General features: G+C 39.6%; 1 protein-coding gene across 1 annotated transcript; it reads left to right on the forward strand.

The window, feature by feature from the left end:
• The first annotated feature begins 653 nt into the window (after window positions 1–653).
• Window positions 654–1,502, forward strand: LOC101424998 (olfactory receptor 8S1-like). The gene has a single exon (XM_004484435.2). It carries the CDS (start codon window positions 654–656, stop codon window positions 1,500–1,502), a length of 849 nt encoding a protein of 282 aa, XP_004484492.2.
• The last annotated feature ends 12,265 nt before the right edge of the window (window positions 1,503–13,767 follow it).

Here is a 13,767-nt window from a genome sequence, read left to right on the forward strand (position 1 = left end):
TACAGACACACTGAAACAGACATATGTGTGCCAACATACCTTCAGCTACACCTTTCAGTTCTGTCTCAGAGTACAAATTGGCAATGCATATAAAAGTGCCATATATTAAGATAAAGGAAGACAAAAATGGCTTTAGCAATATACACACTAGAAAGGATTTGAATGGGAAGAAAAGAACTAGTAAGAGAAAAGGCATGTTCTAGACCACACACTACAAATTCCACTGCAATCTACAAAGTGTAGTAAATATTGCTGAGCAGTTTCTGTAAGATAAACTAAATTTATAATGATCCAGATCTTAGAAAATCTGTGAATTTGTCTGAGAAAAAGAACAGCCACTAGGAATATAATTGTGGAGTTGACACAAGGTTAAGGATTGAAGCAGATTATCAACTCCAGAAGAAAGACATAAAAGTACCAATCAATGCAAATATGAACTATAAACTAGCAGGAATGAGACCTACATCCTCTGATAATTGGGTATGGCAAAGAGATTTCAGGTATCTGCTTATTTTATTTCTAGATAAAATCTTCTCCAAATGGCCTTGAAGAATCATAGCATCATCGATGAGTTCATCCTCCTTGGTTTGTCTGCTGACCCACACATTCAGGCTTTCTTTTTTGTGCTGTTTTTGCAAATTTACCTCCTAACCATGACAGGAAACCTGATGATGCTGCTGGTGATCAAGGCAGATTCTCACCTTCACACACCCATGTACTTCTTTCTGAGTCACCTCTCTTTTCTGGATATTTGCTTCTCTTCTGTCACAGTCCCGAAGCTGCTAGAGAATCTGTTATCTCAGAAGAAAACCATCTCTGTGAAGGGCTGCCTGACTCAAGTCTTCTTTTTGTTCATGAGTGGAGCCACTGAGGTCTGCCTGCTGGCAGTGATGGCTTATGACCGCTTTGCTGCCATCTGTCATCCTCTGCTCTATGGACAGATGATGAGCAACCTGCTCTGTAAAGGGCTGGTGTGTGGATCCTGGAGCCTGGGCCTATTGGCCACACTTCTAAGCATCCTTCCAGCTATGAGCTTGGACTTCTGTGGCGATTATACAATCCACCACTACAGCTGTGATCTACCCTCTTTCTTTGCTCTATCCTGCTCTGATATCTCCAACAGTTTCATTGTTTTACTCTGCACCAGTCTCCTCTATGGAATCGGAACCTGTTTCCTTATCTTCTACTCTTATGCCCACATTGTTTCTACCATCTTGAACATCAGCTCTTCCTCAGGTAGAAGCAAGGCCTTCTCCACCTGCTCGTCCCACCTCACGACAGTCCTTCTATTATATGGCTCAGCTTTCCTGCGCTATCTTATGCCAGTCTCAGGCTCACCATTGGAGTTGATCTTCTCTGTACAGTACAGTGTGGTAACCCCCTTAGTGAATCCATTCATCTATAGCCTGAAAAACAAAGAGGTGAAAGCTGCTGTGAAAAGGACTTTGAGAGAAATATCTCCACTATTCGCTAACCACATACAGAGGATGTTGGATAAATAGTTTGCTACAGCAAGATATCTGATGACTTGACAATAAGAATTTCCTGACTGCTCCCAATATTGGAGCAGAAAGGCATTTTAACAATTCCGAGATCCAATAGGGTGAGGTAGAGAATGATGTTTATATTCATTCTGTCTTAGAGTCAGAGGAAAGCAGACAATAACAATGGTACTCCAACTATTTTATGTGGATAGTCTTTTGGTTGCCATTACTGGTTCTTACTAGCTTTTCTTTGTAGTTCAGTGAGCCATGTCAAATGAAATTACCAGGTGTCCAAATCATAAGGAAAATAGAACATAGCACAAAGCTGTTGTTCCTGTGACTGGGGAAGATGGTATGTTTGGAATGGAGGGAAATGCAATAGAGATGGAGATTTGAGAGTTCTATGCTTAGCATAGGTAGGAGCATCCAGAGGAGAAAAGAGAGATGGGAAAGAGAAGGATCTATCAGGTGATCCACAGAAAGCCAGTTAATAAAATTTCTACAGAAAGTAAAATTTATGGAACTATCAAAAACATGATTTCATAAAATTAGATATTTAACAGAAAGTCATTTTGCTCTTAGAGCATATTAGGCTGCAATCAGAGAACACATTGTTTAAGGAAGAAAGGGTAGTTTTCAGTGATGACCAACAGGGTCAGAGGGGAATGGACAGTACTCAGAAGTCCAGATCAGCTGAGCAATGCAGAAAATTTGATTACCAATCTGTACCTGAATTGGTCTCTAAACCAATGATTGCTTGGATCTTCATTGGAGGATGGCTTTCTCTCCAGTAATCTACTATAAAGTATGAGATTTGGACTTGAGGATGGAAGGAATTTGTTTTCCCAGTATGAGGAAACCATTTCCAAATAAGTGCAAAAGAAACTAAATTGCAAGCTTTCTCTACTTTCTTTGCAATACCCACTTCTTTTATTTCCAAATAATAAATTTTATTTTCAAAGACGATTTGATTACAGAAATATTACAATAAAATTTAGGGGATTCCCACATACCCTACTTACTTCCCCTCCCACATTTGCCACTATTAATTAATAGCATCTTCCATTAGTGTGATACAAAATTGTAGCAATAGATGAGCAAATATTGAAGCATCGTTACTAAACAAGTTCTATAGTTTAGATTATGGCTTACGCTTTGCACCATACAGTTTTATAGGCTTTGACAAAATGGATAAGGGCTTGTATCTGTCATTGTAATATCATGCAGAATAATTCCAGTGCCCTAAAAATTCCCTGTGTTCCGCCTATTATTCCATCCACCTCCCCTAAGAACTCCTGGTAACTACTACCTTTGTATCAATGTTACAAGTACTTCTGTTATTTCTCTAATAATATTTCTACTTGCTTCATGGTTGCATTCTCCCCTTATGTTGATTCATTCCTCAGTCTTGAGGAGTTGGGTATGGTGATGCCCTCTTTCCTTCAGATTGAAGGAGCTTAGATCTTATGGGGTAGATGGAAAGAATCTTTTGCTTGCAGTTATAGATACCCTTTGTTTCTTGGGATGGGGGTTGTCCATTATCATTATTTTGCTAGTTGGCCTGGTCAAGTCCAATGATCCAGAGTGTAGGTGTTGGCTGCAAGGTCTTCTGAAATTCAGAGTTCAGTTCGCATTATGAACAGACCATAGCACTTTACACTTCTTGATGCCCCTTTTTCCCCATCCAGGCACCCAGTACCTTCATACTGCCCTCTGGAGAATTTCCTTTTCATCACTGTGATAGTTAGGCTAATGTGTCAACTCAGCCAGGTAACGTGTCCAGTTTTTCATCAAGTAAGCACTGGACTAATTGTAATATAATGACATTTGAATGCCTTAAAAGGGGAAGTGATGTCAGCATTCAGAGAGAACTTCCCAGCTCATCTTTGGACAGTTAATGTCTCCTAGAAACAGTCAAGAACCTCACTGGATTTTCATCAGAAGCCCTGGTTTACAGCCTCCTTGCAGAACCTAGACTTGTGCATCCCCATGGTCATGGGAGAGAACCTTATAAATATCATACTAATACAGATACATCCTGTTGATCCTGTTTCCCAAAAGAACCCTGAATAATAAACCTTAGTGGCGGTGGAATTGGCCCAGTGGTTAGAGTGCCTGTCTACCACATGGGAGGTCTGCAGTTCAAACCCCGGGCCTCCTTGACCTGTGTGGAGCTGGCCCATGTGCAGTGCTGATGCGTGCAAGGAATGCCATGCCACGCAGGGTGTCCCTGTGTAGGGCAGCCCCATGCTCAAGGAATGGACCCTGTAAGGAGAGCCACCCAGTGCAAAAGAAAGTGCAGCCTGCCCAGGAATGGTGCAGCACACACGGAGAGCTGACACAACAAGATGACGCAACAAAAAGAAACACAGATTCCCCTGCTGCTGACAACAACAGAAGCAGACAAAAAAGACACAGCAAAGAGACAAAGAGAACAGACAACCGGGGTGAGGGAGTGGGGGGTGTGGGGGGCAAGGGGAGAGAAATAAATAAATAAATAAATAAATCTTTAAAAAAAAACCTTAGTACTGAGAGTAGAGTAAGTTCCTGGCAGTGGCTTCCTGGGAATCCATGGCATTCTTTGTGCCATAACCCAATCTTTGTCTCTATCACTTGGTTGTCTTCTCTCTGTGTCTGTCTGTCTGATTGAGTTGGACCACAATCTAATTGAAGTAATCTAATCAGAAGGTCCTACTAACAGTGGTTTCACACTTTCAGAAATGGGTTGTTTTGAAAGACATGTTTGGGGCAATATATAGCACCATATCATCACATTCATTAAACCTGATTCATATACTCATGTGTGTGTATGTGTGAATCATACCAGAGCACTAATATGGGGAAATTTGAGACAGATGCATGCCATCCCATATTTTCTCTCAGGTGATTAGGTGATTCTGGGTGTTTTAAAGAGGGTAGGAATCACTGCTTGGTCCCAGCAGAAAGTGCTCATTGACCTACAGAGACTCCACTGATTGTGGAATGCAAATTACTAAAGAACTGAGTACTCTAAACCAATGGTCAATTTGCTTCTCAAGATATTTGATAAGTAAAAGCTGCTTAGGGCAGGAGACTCTAAAGCTAAGTCAAAGCTCTGAAATCAGAGCAGAGTGGTTACTTCTGCTCAGGACTGGAGATACAAAAGCTCACCATGGGATTTTTCCAGTGAACACCTGAATCTACCACTTGACACCTTTGTATTAACACACTTTAGGAAACAGAAGAAACCATGATTCTAAACAGTTACAACTTAGACTTGATACAACTCAGTTCTTAATTGTATTAAATCCCACACTTCATCTGGTTATTAGATAAAAGGAGAAACCCTCCCTTGTGAAACACAGACATCACAAGACCTTATATAAATTATATATAGTCAATTTGTTTTATGCACATTTTAATAACATTTTCAACATCAATAAATCTGACAATAGGCAGTGCACATGTCTGCATCTCCTGGTGTCCCTCAAATCTGCTAGATTCTGTTGGCTTTTAGCTTCTTTGCTGCTCCCTCAGTGGTTATCATCAAAAACCTCAACTAAATGAAAATTTAAAGACATAATTCTGTCAAAACGTAAAAAATCTGTAAGGAAGGTCTAGGAGGCAATATAAAATAGAAGGAAAGATATGGGCAAGAAAAGAAACACTGGTAATATTTTAATTTATAGGCTTAAAGACTATGGAACTAAAATACCACAAAATCAGTAAGTATCCTGGTGTCAATGAAAATGAGGACAAAACACATCAGTTATGGCATGCAGCCAAAGCAATGCATTGGGGGAAATTAACAGCCCTAAAATGTTTACATGAAAAAAGAATGAAGAGTTAAAATCCAAGATCCAATTGCACACCTCATGGTACTAGAAAAAAAAACAGCAAATGAAATAATAGAAGCATAAAAACAGATTTGAACAAATAGAAGAAAGAATCAGTGAACTAGAAGACAGGATAGTTGCAATCATAAAGTCCAAATAGAGATAATAATGAAGAACAGAAATAATTGAGCAATGTCTCATGGATTTGAAAGACAGCATGAAGTGTGTCATTTTATCTACAGAGAGGTAGCAATGCATAACAAAACTGAAATAAGAAATTTATAGATCCAGCAACACAATGGGAGATTTTTAAAGCATCATTCAGCAACTGATTGATCATAGAGGGAAAAAAATCAGTCAACAATAAAGGATATTGAACATCTTCAGAGAGGAGAAGGCAAGATGGTCGCCAAGTGAACTTGCCTTTGTGGTCTGTCCCGGGAAGAGACGGCTGGGCGCGGCTGCAGGTTCTCCAAGGCGTGGCTTTTTTGGGATTTTTGCAGGGCAGAAGTGCCTGGACATCGATTGGGTGGAAAGGTAATGGAAAGGATTGGTCTAGTAGATATAATTTGGGTTCTATTGCCCGCAGGTGAGACCCGCGCACGGGCTCCTCCCTATTGGGGGTGGAGGGAACTGTGGTCCTGCCCGGCGGCTCCGCTTTTAGATGGCTCTGAGTTGCTAAGGAGTTCGCAAGTTCTGGGCGAGCTGTTGGTGGGTTGATGCGACGGGTTGCCTTTGCGGATCGATTTGGGAAGATAGACGGTGTTTTGTTGTGAAGCAGGAGAAACTTTTGATTGCGAGCACAAACAGTAGAGCTTCTGCCTGAAGCCCCGCCCCCAAAAGCCCGGCAGCCGAGCTCCAACCCAAATAGGCTGTAGGCAAAAAAGGGACGTAATTGGAAAATTGTTTTAGGCTGCGGCAAGGGAGGGGGACACGACTGGAAGCCGATTAGGGAATATTCTGCGAAGCTTGGGAATTCCGGTTTTGGAATCTGTTTTCGGCGTCACAGGCTGGGCTTCAGATCTGTACTAGTAAAGTGGCTGTGGTGCAGAGGCGCCATCTAGTGGCAGTGGTTTGGAATCACAGGATGGGAGCTGTCCAAAAGCTGAAGTGAGAGATACACGTACTAATGAGCCCAGCTAAGTAAGTGAATTGCAGGGTTCAGTCACAATATAGAGTTTGCTGATCTGACTTCCCCCATAGGGCTGGCACCCAGCTGTGGGGATCCCTGAGGGCTGTGTTACACTGCGGGGCTCCCAGGCTTCCTGTTGACCAGATTGGAGGTTGCCAGGTCTGAATTCCCTAAACTCTGGTGGCCCACACCACAGAGACTCACACCTCTTGAGTCCTCAATATCTCAGACTTTCCATCCCTGAATCCATCACGCACTGAGGTCCATCTGAGGTCCTTAAATGCCCTAGCCTTCAACGTTGGTGTTTTTTCTTTATCGTTTCATTTTGTTTTGTTTTTATTTTCATTTTGACTTATTCTTTACTTTTTTCAATTTCCTGATTGCTAACACCACATTATCCCTGAGTCTCCTCTCACAGCGTATCCCCCAAATCTTTGTTTACTCAGTTATTTAAGGTTTTTTTTGTGTGTGTGTGGTAGGTGCTGTGTAGTGGGTGTTCTAATTCTGGTTCGTGTATATCTGTTTTTTTTTTTTCTTTCCCCTACCTGTTCCCCACCCTTTGCCCACCCTCTTTTCCTTTCTTCCTCTCGTCCCTTCCCCCCCTTTTTTTTCTGTTGTCTCTTTCCCTCTTGTCCCTCATATTCTACTTAGTTTATTTTAACTCAATTATACAATAAGTGCGGCAGGAAACACCTCACATTCGCTGGGTTTTCTCATCCTCCACTGCCTCATTTCTCTGTGAACTGATTTAGGCTACCTACACTATCCTCTTTCCCTTACATCTTTATATCCACCACCATCTACTGTCTCTCCTATATTCCACCTCCCACCTCCCTTTCTTCGATCCACGAAGGGTCTAAGTCTTAATTCCTAATACCTTTGTTTTGTTTTCTGTCTGTTATCCACTCTTGAAACTATTACCTTTCTTTTCCATTTCCCTCTCTCATGAAAACAATAGCTTTTTAGCTCATACCACATTCCTCCCATATTCAATCATCTACCTCATAATAAGTACTCTACCTACTGCTATAACTCTACACAATTTACATGAATCTAACCTCCATCCTCCCAGATCTCATATTCTTGCTTTGTTAACATAAATCACCAATGCTACTATACACTTTTCCCTTGCTTACACAATTGCCTTTCCCCAACACTAATATACTTTCCTTTAAAGTGAACTTAACCAACAACAAGAAATTAGAATAAGAAGGAAAAAAGTGACAAAGAGAAGATATAACATCTATGCAAAAATAACAGCTAATTAACCTCCAAGAGTAGACAAAGAAACTAAGGAACTGATTAAATCCGTCAAGATAAAGAGATGACAAGAAAGCAACAAAAATCTACAAACCAAACCAGTAATCAGGAAAACATGGCTGAATCCATTCAACAAACCAAAAATCATGAAGAGGAGCAAAACTTTGCACAAGCAATGAAAGATCTCAGAACATTTATCACCGACAAATTTGACAAAGTAATGAAAGAGGTTAACAACATGAAGACATCACTTGGGGGGGAAATTGCAGACATACGCAAAAACATAACAGATATGATGGGAATGAACACCACAGTTCAAGAAATCAAAAATACACTTGCAGCAAATATCAACAGACTAGAAGAGACAGAGCAGAGAATTAGTGATGTGGAAGACAGTACATCAGAAATCAAACAGATAGTAGAAGGGGTCAATAAGAAGATAGAAAAAATCCAGTTAGGACTTAGGGACCTGAATGACAATGCAAAACACTCAAACATACGTATTATAGGCATTCCAGAAGGTGAAGAGAAGGGAAAGGGGTCAGAAGGAGTGTTGCAGGAAATAATGGCTGAAAACTTCCCAAATCTACTGAAAGAGACAGATGTGCATATCCAAGAAGCACAGCACACTCCACTAGTCATAAACCCCAACAGGCCCACCCCAAGACATATACTTGTCAAATTATCCAATGCTCAAGACAAAGAGAAAATCCTAAAAGCAGCAAGAGAAAAGAAAACCATCACATACAAGGGAAGCTCAATTAGATTAAGTGCTGATTTCTCATCTGAAACCATGGAGGCAAGAAGGCAGTGGTATGATATAGTCAAGGTACTAAAGGAAAAACATTTCCAACCAAGAATACTCTATCCAGCTAAACTAGCATTCAAACATGATGGAGAGTTCAAAATATTCGCAGACAAACAGAAACTGAAAGAGTATACCAACAAGAAACCTCCCCTTCAAGAAATTCTAAAGGGAGTTCTGCAGGAAGAAAGGAAAAAACAGGAAAGGCAGAGTTGGAGGAGAGTATAAGAGCAACAACAACAAAAAAAAAAGACAAAAAAAATACAAACAAAATATGACAAACACAAATCCAGTAAAAATATGGCTAACACAAATAATTCCTTGAAAGTAATAACACTGAATGTCAACGGATTAAACTCACCTATCAAAAGATTCAGACTGGGACATTGGATAAGGAAATATGACCCATCCGTATGCTGTCTACAAAAGACACATCTTAGACCCAGAGATGCATGGAGATTGAAAGTGAATGGCTGGAAAACAATCATACAAGCAAACAATAACCAAAAAGGGCAGGAGTAGCTATATTAATATCAGACAAAATAGACTTTAAATGTGAAACAATTGTGAGAGACAAAGAAGGATACTACATTTTAGTGAAAGGGAAAATCTGTTAAGAAGATCGAACAATCATAAATATTTATGCCCCTAACAAGGGTGCCTCTAAATACGTGAGGCAAACGCTGGAAAAACTATGTGAAACAATAGATACATCTACAATTATAGTGGGGGATTTTAATACACCACTATCAACTCTGGACAGAACATCTCAAAAGAGAATCACCAAAGAAACAAAACATCTCAACAGTATATTAGAGGAGCTGGATCTAATAGACATATATAGATCGCTACACCCAAACACAGCAGGATATACATTTTTCTCAAGCGCACATGGATCATTCTCCAAGATAGATCATATGCTAGGCCACAAAGAAAGGCTGAATGAATTCAGAAAGTTTGAAATCATACAAAACAATATCTCTGACCACAGTGGAGTCAAGCTGGAAAGTTGCAAGGGACAGAAGCCCAGATTTCACACCACGATTTTGAAATTAAACAGCACACTGTTAGAAAAACAGTGGGTCAAAGAGGAAATCTCAAAAGAAATCAATGACTACCTTGAATCAAATGATAATGATAACACAACATACCAAAATTTATGGGATTCAGCAAAAGCAGTACTGAGAGGAAAATTTATAGCCATAAATTCATATATCAAAAAAGAAGAAAGAGCAAAAATTGAAGAGCTAACTGCACATTTGAAGGAATTAGAAAAACAACAACAAAGTAACCCAACAGGAAGAAAAAGGAAGGAAATAACAAGGATAAGAGCAGAACTAAATGAAATAGAAAATAAGAAAGCACTTGAAAAGATAAACAAGACCAAGAGCTGTTTTTTTGAGAAGATCAACATAATTGACAAACCTTTAGCGAGACTAACAAAGAAAAAAAGAGAGAAGATGCAAATACACAAAATAAGAAATGAGAAAGGCAATATCACCACTGACCCCACAGAAATAAAGACTATCATAAGAAGAGACTTTGAAAAACTATATTCCAACAAAAATGACAATCTAGAGGAAATGGACAAATTCCTAGAAACACATAAGCAGCCCATATTGACAAAAGAAGAAATTGATGATCTTAACAAACCAATCACAAGCAGAGAGATAGAATCAGTTATTAAAAATCTCCCAACTAAGAAGAGCCCAGGGCCAGATGGCTTCACAGGTGAATTCTACAAAACATTCCGGAAAGAAATGACACCAATCCTGCTGAAACTATTCCAAAAAATCGAAACAGAAAGAACATTACCCAACTCCTTCTATGATGCCAACATTATCCTAGTACCAAAGCCAAACAAAGACATCACAAGAAAGGAAAATTACAGACCAATTTCTCTAATGAACCTAGATGCAAAAATACTTAACAAAATACATGCTAATCATATTCAACAACACATTAAACGAATTATACACCACGACCAAGTGGGATTCATCCCAGGTATGCAAGGATGGTTCAACATAAGAAAATCAATCAATGTAATACACCATATAAACAGATTGAAGGAAAAAAATCACATGATTATATCTATTGATGCAGAAAAAGCATTTGTCAAAATACAGCACCCTTTCTTGATAAAAACACTCCAAAAGATTGGAATACAAGGAAATTTTTTGAACATGATAAAGAGTATATATGAAAAACCTAAAGCCAATATTGTGTACAATGGAGAAATTCTAGACTCCTTCCCTCTAAACTCAGGAACAAGACAAGGATGCCCACTGTCTCCGCTCCTATTTAACATTGTCTTAGAAGTACTTGCTCGAGCACTGAAGCAAGAACCAGAAATAAAAGGCATTCAAATTGGAAAGGAAGAAGTCAAAATTTCATTATTTGCAGATGACATGATCCTATACATAGAAAACCCTGAGAGATCTACAACAAAGATTCTAGAACTCATAAATGAGTTTAGTAAAGTCGCAGGTTATAAGATCAATGCGCAAAAATCAGTAGCATTTCTGTACACCAATAATGAGCAAGATCAGGAGGAAATCAAGAAACAAATACCATTCACAGTAGTAAATAAAAAAATCAAATACTTAGGAATAAATTTAACTAATGAGATAAAAAACTTATACACCGAGAACTACATGAGATTGTTCAAGGAAATCAAAGAAGACCTAAATAAATGGAAGACTATTCCTTGTTCATGGATAGGAAGACTGAACATTATTAAGATGTCTATCCTACCAAAACTGATCTACACATTCAATGCAATCCCAATAAAAATCAACACAGCCTTCTTTAAGGATCTAGAAAAACTAACTATGAAATTTATTTGGAAAGGAAAGAGACCCCGAATAGCCAAAGACATACTGAAAAAGAAAAACGAAATTGGAGGAATCACACTACCTGACTACAAAACATACTACAAAGCTACGGTGGTGAAAAGAGCATGGTATTGGCATAAGGAGAGACACACAGACCAATGGAATCGAATTGAAAGCTCTGATATAGAACCTCACATATACAGCCACATAATATTCGATAAAGCCACCAAACCCTCTCAAATGGGAGAGAGTGGCCTATTCAACAAATGGTGTCTGGAGAACTGGATAGCCATATGTAGAAGAATGAAAGAAGATTACCATCTCACACCTTATACAAAGATCAATTCAAGATGGATCAAAGACCTAAATATAAGAGCCAAGACCATAAAAACCTTAGAAAGCAGTGTAGGGAAACATCTACAGGACCTTGTATTAGGAAATGGATTTATGAATATCTCACCAAAAGCATGAGCAGCGAAAGAACAAATAGATAAATGGGACTTCCTCAAAATTAAAGCCTTCTGCACCTCAAAGGAGTTTGTCAAGAAAGTAAAAAAGGGAGCCCACACAGTGGGAGAAAATATTTGGCAACCATATATCTGATAAGAAACTTACAACTTGCATATATAAAGAACTCCTATATCTTGAAAATAAAAAGATAAACAACTCATTTAAAAGATGGGAAAAAGACTTAAACAGACACTTCTCCAAAGAAGAAATACAAATGGCAAAAAAGCACATGAAAAAATGTTCCAAATCTCTAGCTATCAGGGAAATGCAAATCAAAACCACAATGAGATACCATCTTACACCCATAAGATTGGCAGCTATGAAAAAAACAGAAGAATACAAGTGCTGGAGAGGATGTGAAGAAAGGGGAACACTCATCCACTGCTGGTGGGAATGCAGAAGGATCCAACCATTCTGGAGGACAGTATGGCAGTTTCTCAAAAAACTAGCCATAGATTTGCCATATGACCCAGGAATACCACTGCTGGGTATATACCCAGCAGAACTGAAAACAAGGACACAAACTGATATATGTACACCAGTGTTCATAGCAGCATTGTTCCCTATCGCCAAAAGTTGGAATCAACCCAAATGCCCATCAACAGATGAGTGGATCAATAAAATGTGGTATATACACACAATGGAATACTACTCGGCTGTAAGAACAAACACACTACAAACACATGTGATAACATTGATGAGTCTTGAGAACCTTATGTTGAGTGAAGCAACCCAGACATTGAAGGACAAATACTACATGACCTCAATGATATGAAATAACCAAGCTGCCCTAGATAGCAAGAGACTGAACGATAGGCTTACAAGAAATCGGAGGGTGGAGGAAGGATGTGAGCCGATGTCTGCAGGGGTGGAATTTAAGACGAGATGGTGGTAAGTATGAACACAAAGAAGAGATAAAAGGGGGGGCAAGGGGTTGCCTTTGGTTGGGGCTTTGCGGGTTTGAGGTTGGCTGGGGAGGGGCGGATGGGTAACATTGCCCAAAAGTGGGGGGAGGGAGGGGTAGTATACGAACACAGGAGAGGGTCAGGTGTTGGGGGAGAGTAAAATACCGAGAAAATCATATAAAATATAATAAAGAGGGTTACCTGTTTAGAACACTCAGAGGGGAGGGTCTGATGCAGGATGGGCTCCTGGGGAATGTCTAAATGCTCATTCTGCCAGAGTGGGTGACACCATGGGGTAGAAACCCAAGTAGTGAGAGTGGGGGTGGACCCACATCCTGGGGAGGACTAATGCCATCAAATAGAGGGAACTGTATCCCTCGAGAGAAAGGGTGGCTCCCAGGGCATTGGGGTAGTTGAGCAAGTTAGGCCCTGAACACTATTCCATCTATCTCTGGAAGTGGCTCCTTGGGAAACGGAGGTTGGCTGTCACTGTGGGCACCAAGGTGGAAGGGAAAATGGACGTTAAATGTGTGGAACCAAGGTAAATGGGGGGTAAGAGAGGAGTTTCATGAGAGTACACAAGGATGGATATAAAATATGTAATATTACACCATAACATATAGGAGATGACAGACTGATAATGTAAACCATAATGTAAAACATAGGATAACTAAGAATGTAAAAAACTGTGTATCCTAAAGTATGCACCACAATGTAAGCACAGATGTCACCTTGTTAGAAAGCTATTGTCTTAGACTCTGTACATCACATTAAGTAAATATGATGTGAATAGGGTGTAAGGGTATCACTGTGGAAGGGAAAAGGTTTTGTGGTGGATGTATGGGAGTGCTGTATATTAAATATATACATTGCTGTGGTCTAGGGCTCCTGTAAAGTGAAGCTCAATAATTAGGGGAAAAAAAAAAAAAAAAGAAAAAGATAGGATGTAGAATTCTTTCCAAGTCAACACGTATTCTTTATCTAACCTTTAAACCTATCGCTATATGCCATTTCCTAGTAAG

Source organism: Dasypus novemcinctus, chromosome 12, assembly GCF_030445035.2.
Source record: "Dasypus novemcinctus isolate mDasNov1 chromosome 12, mDasNov1.1.hap2, whole genome shotgun sequence".
Taxonomy (NCBI): domain Eukaryota; kingdom Metazoa; phylum Chordata; class Mammalia; order Cingulata; family Dasypodidae; genus Dasypus; species Dasypus novemcinctus.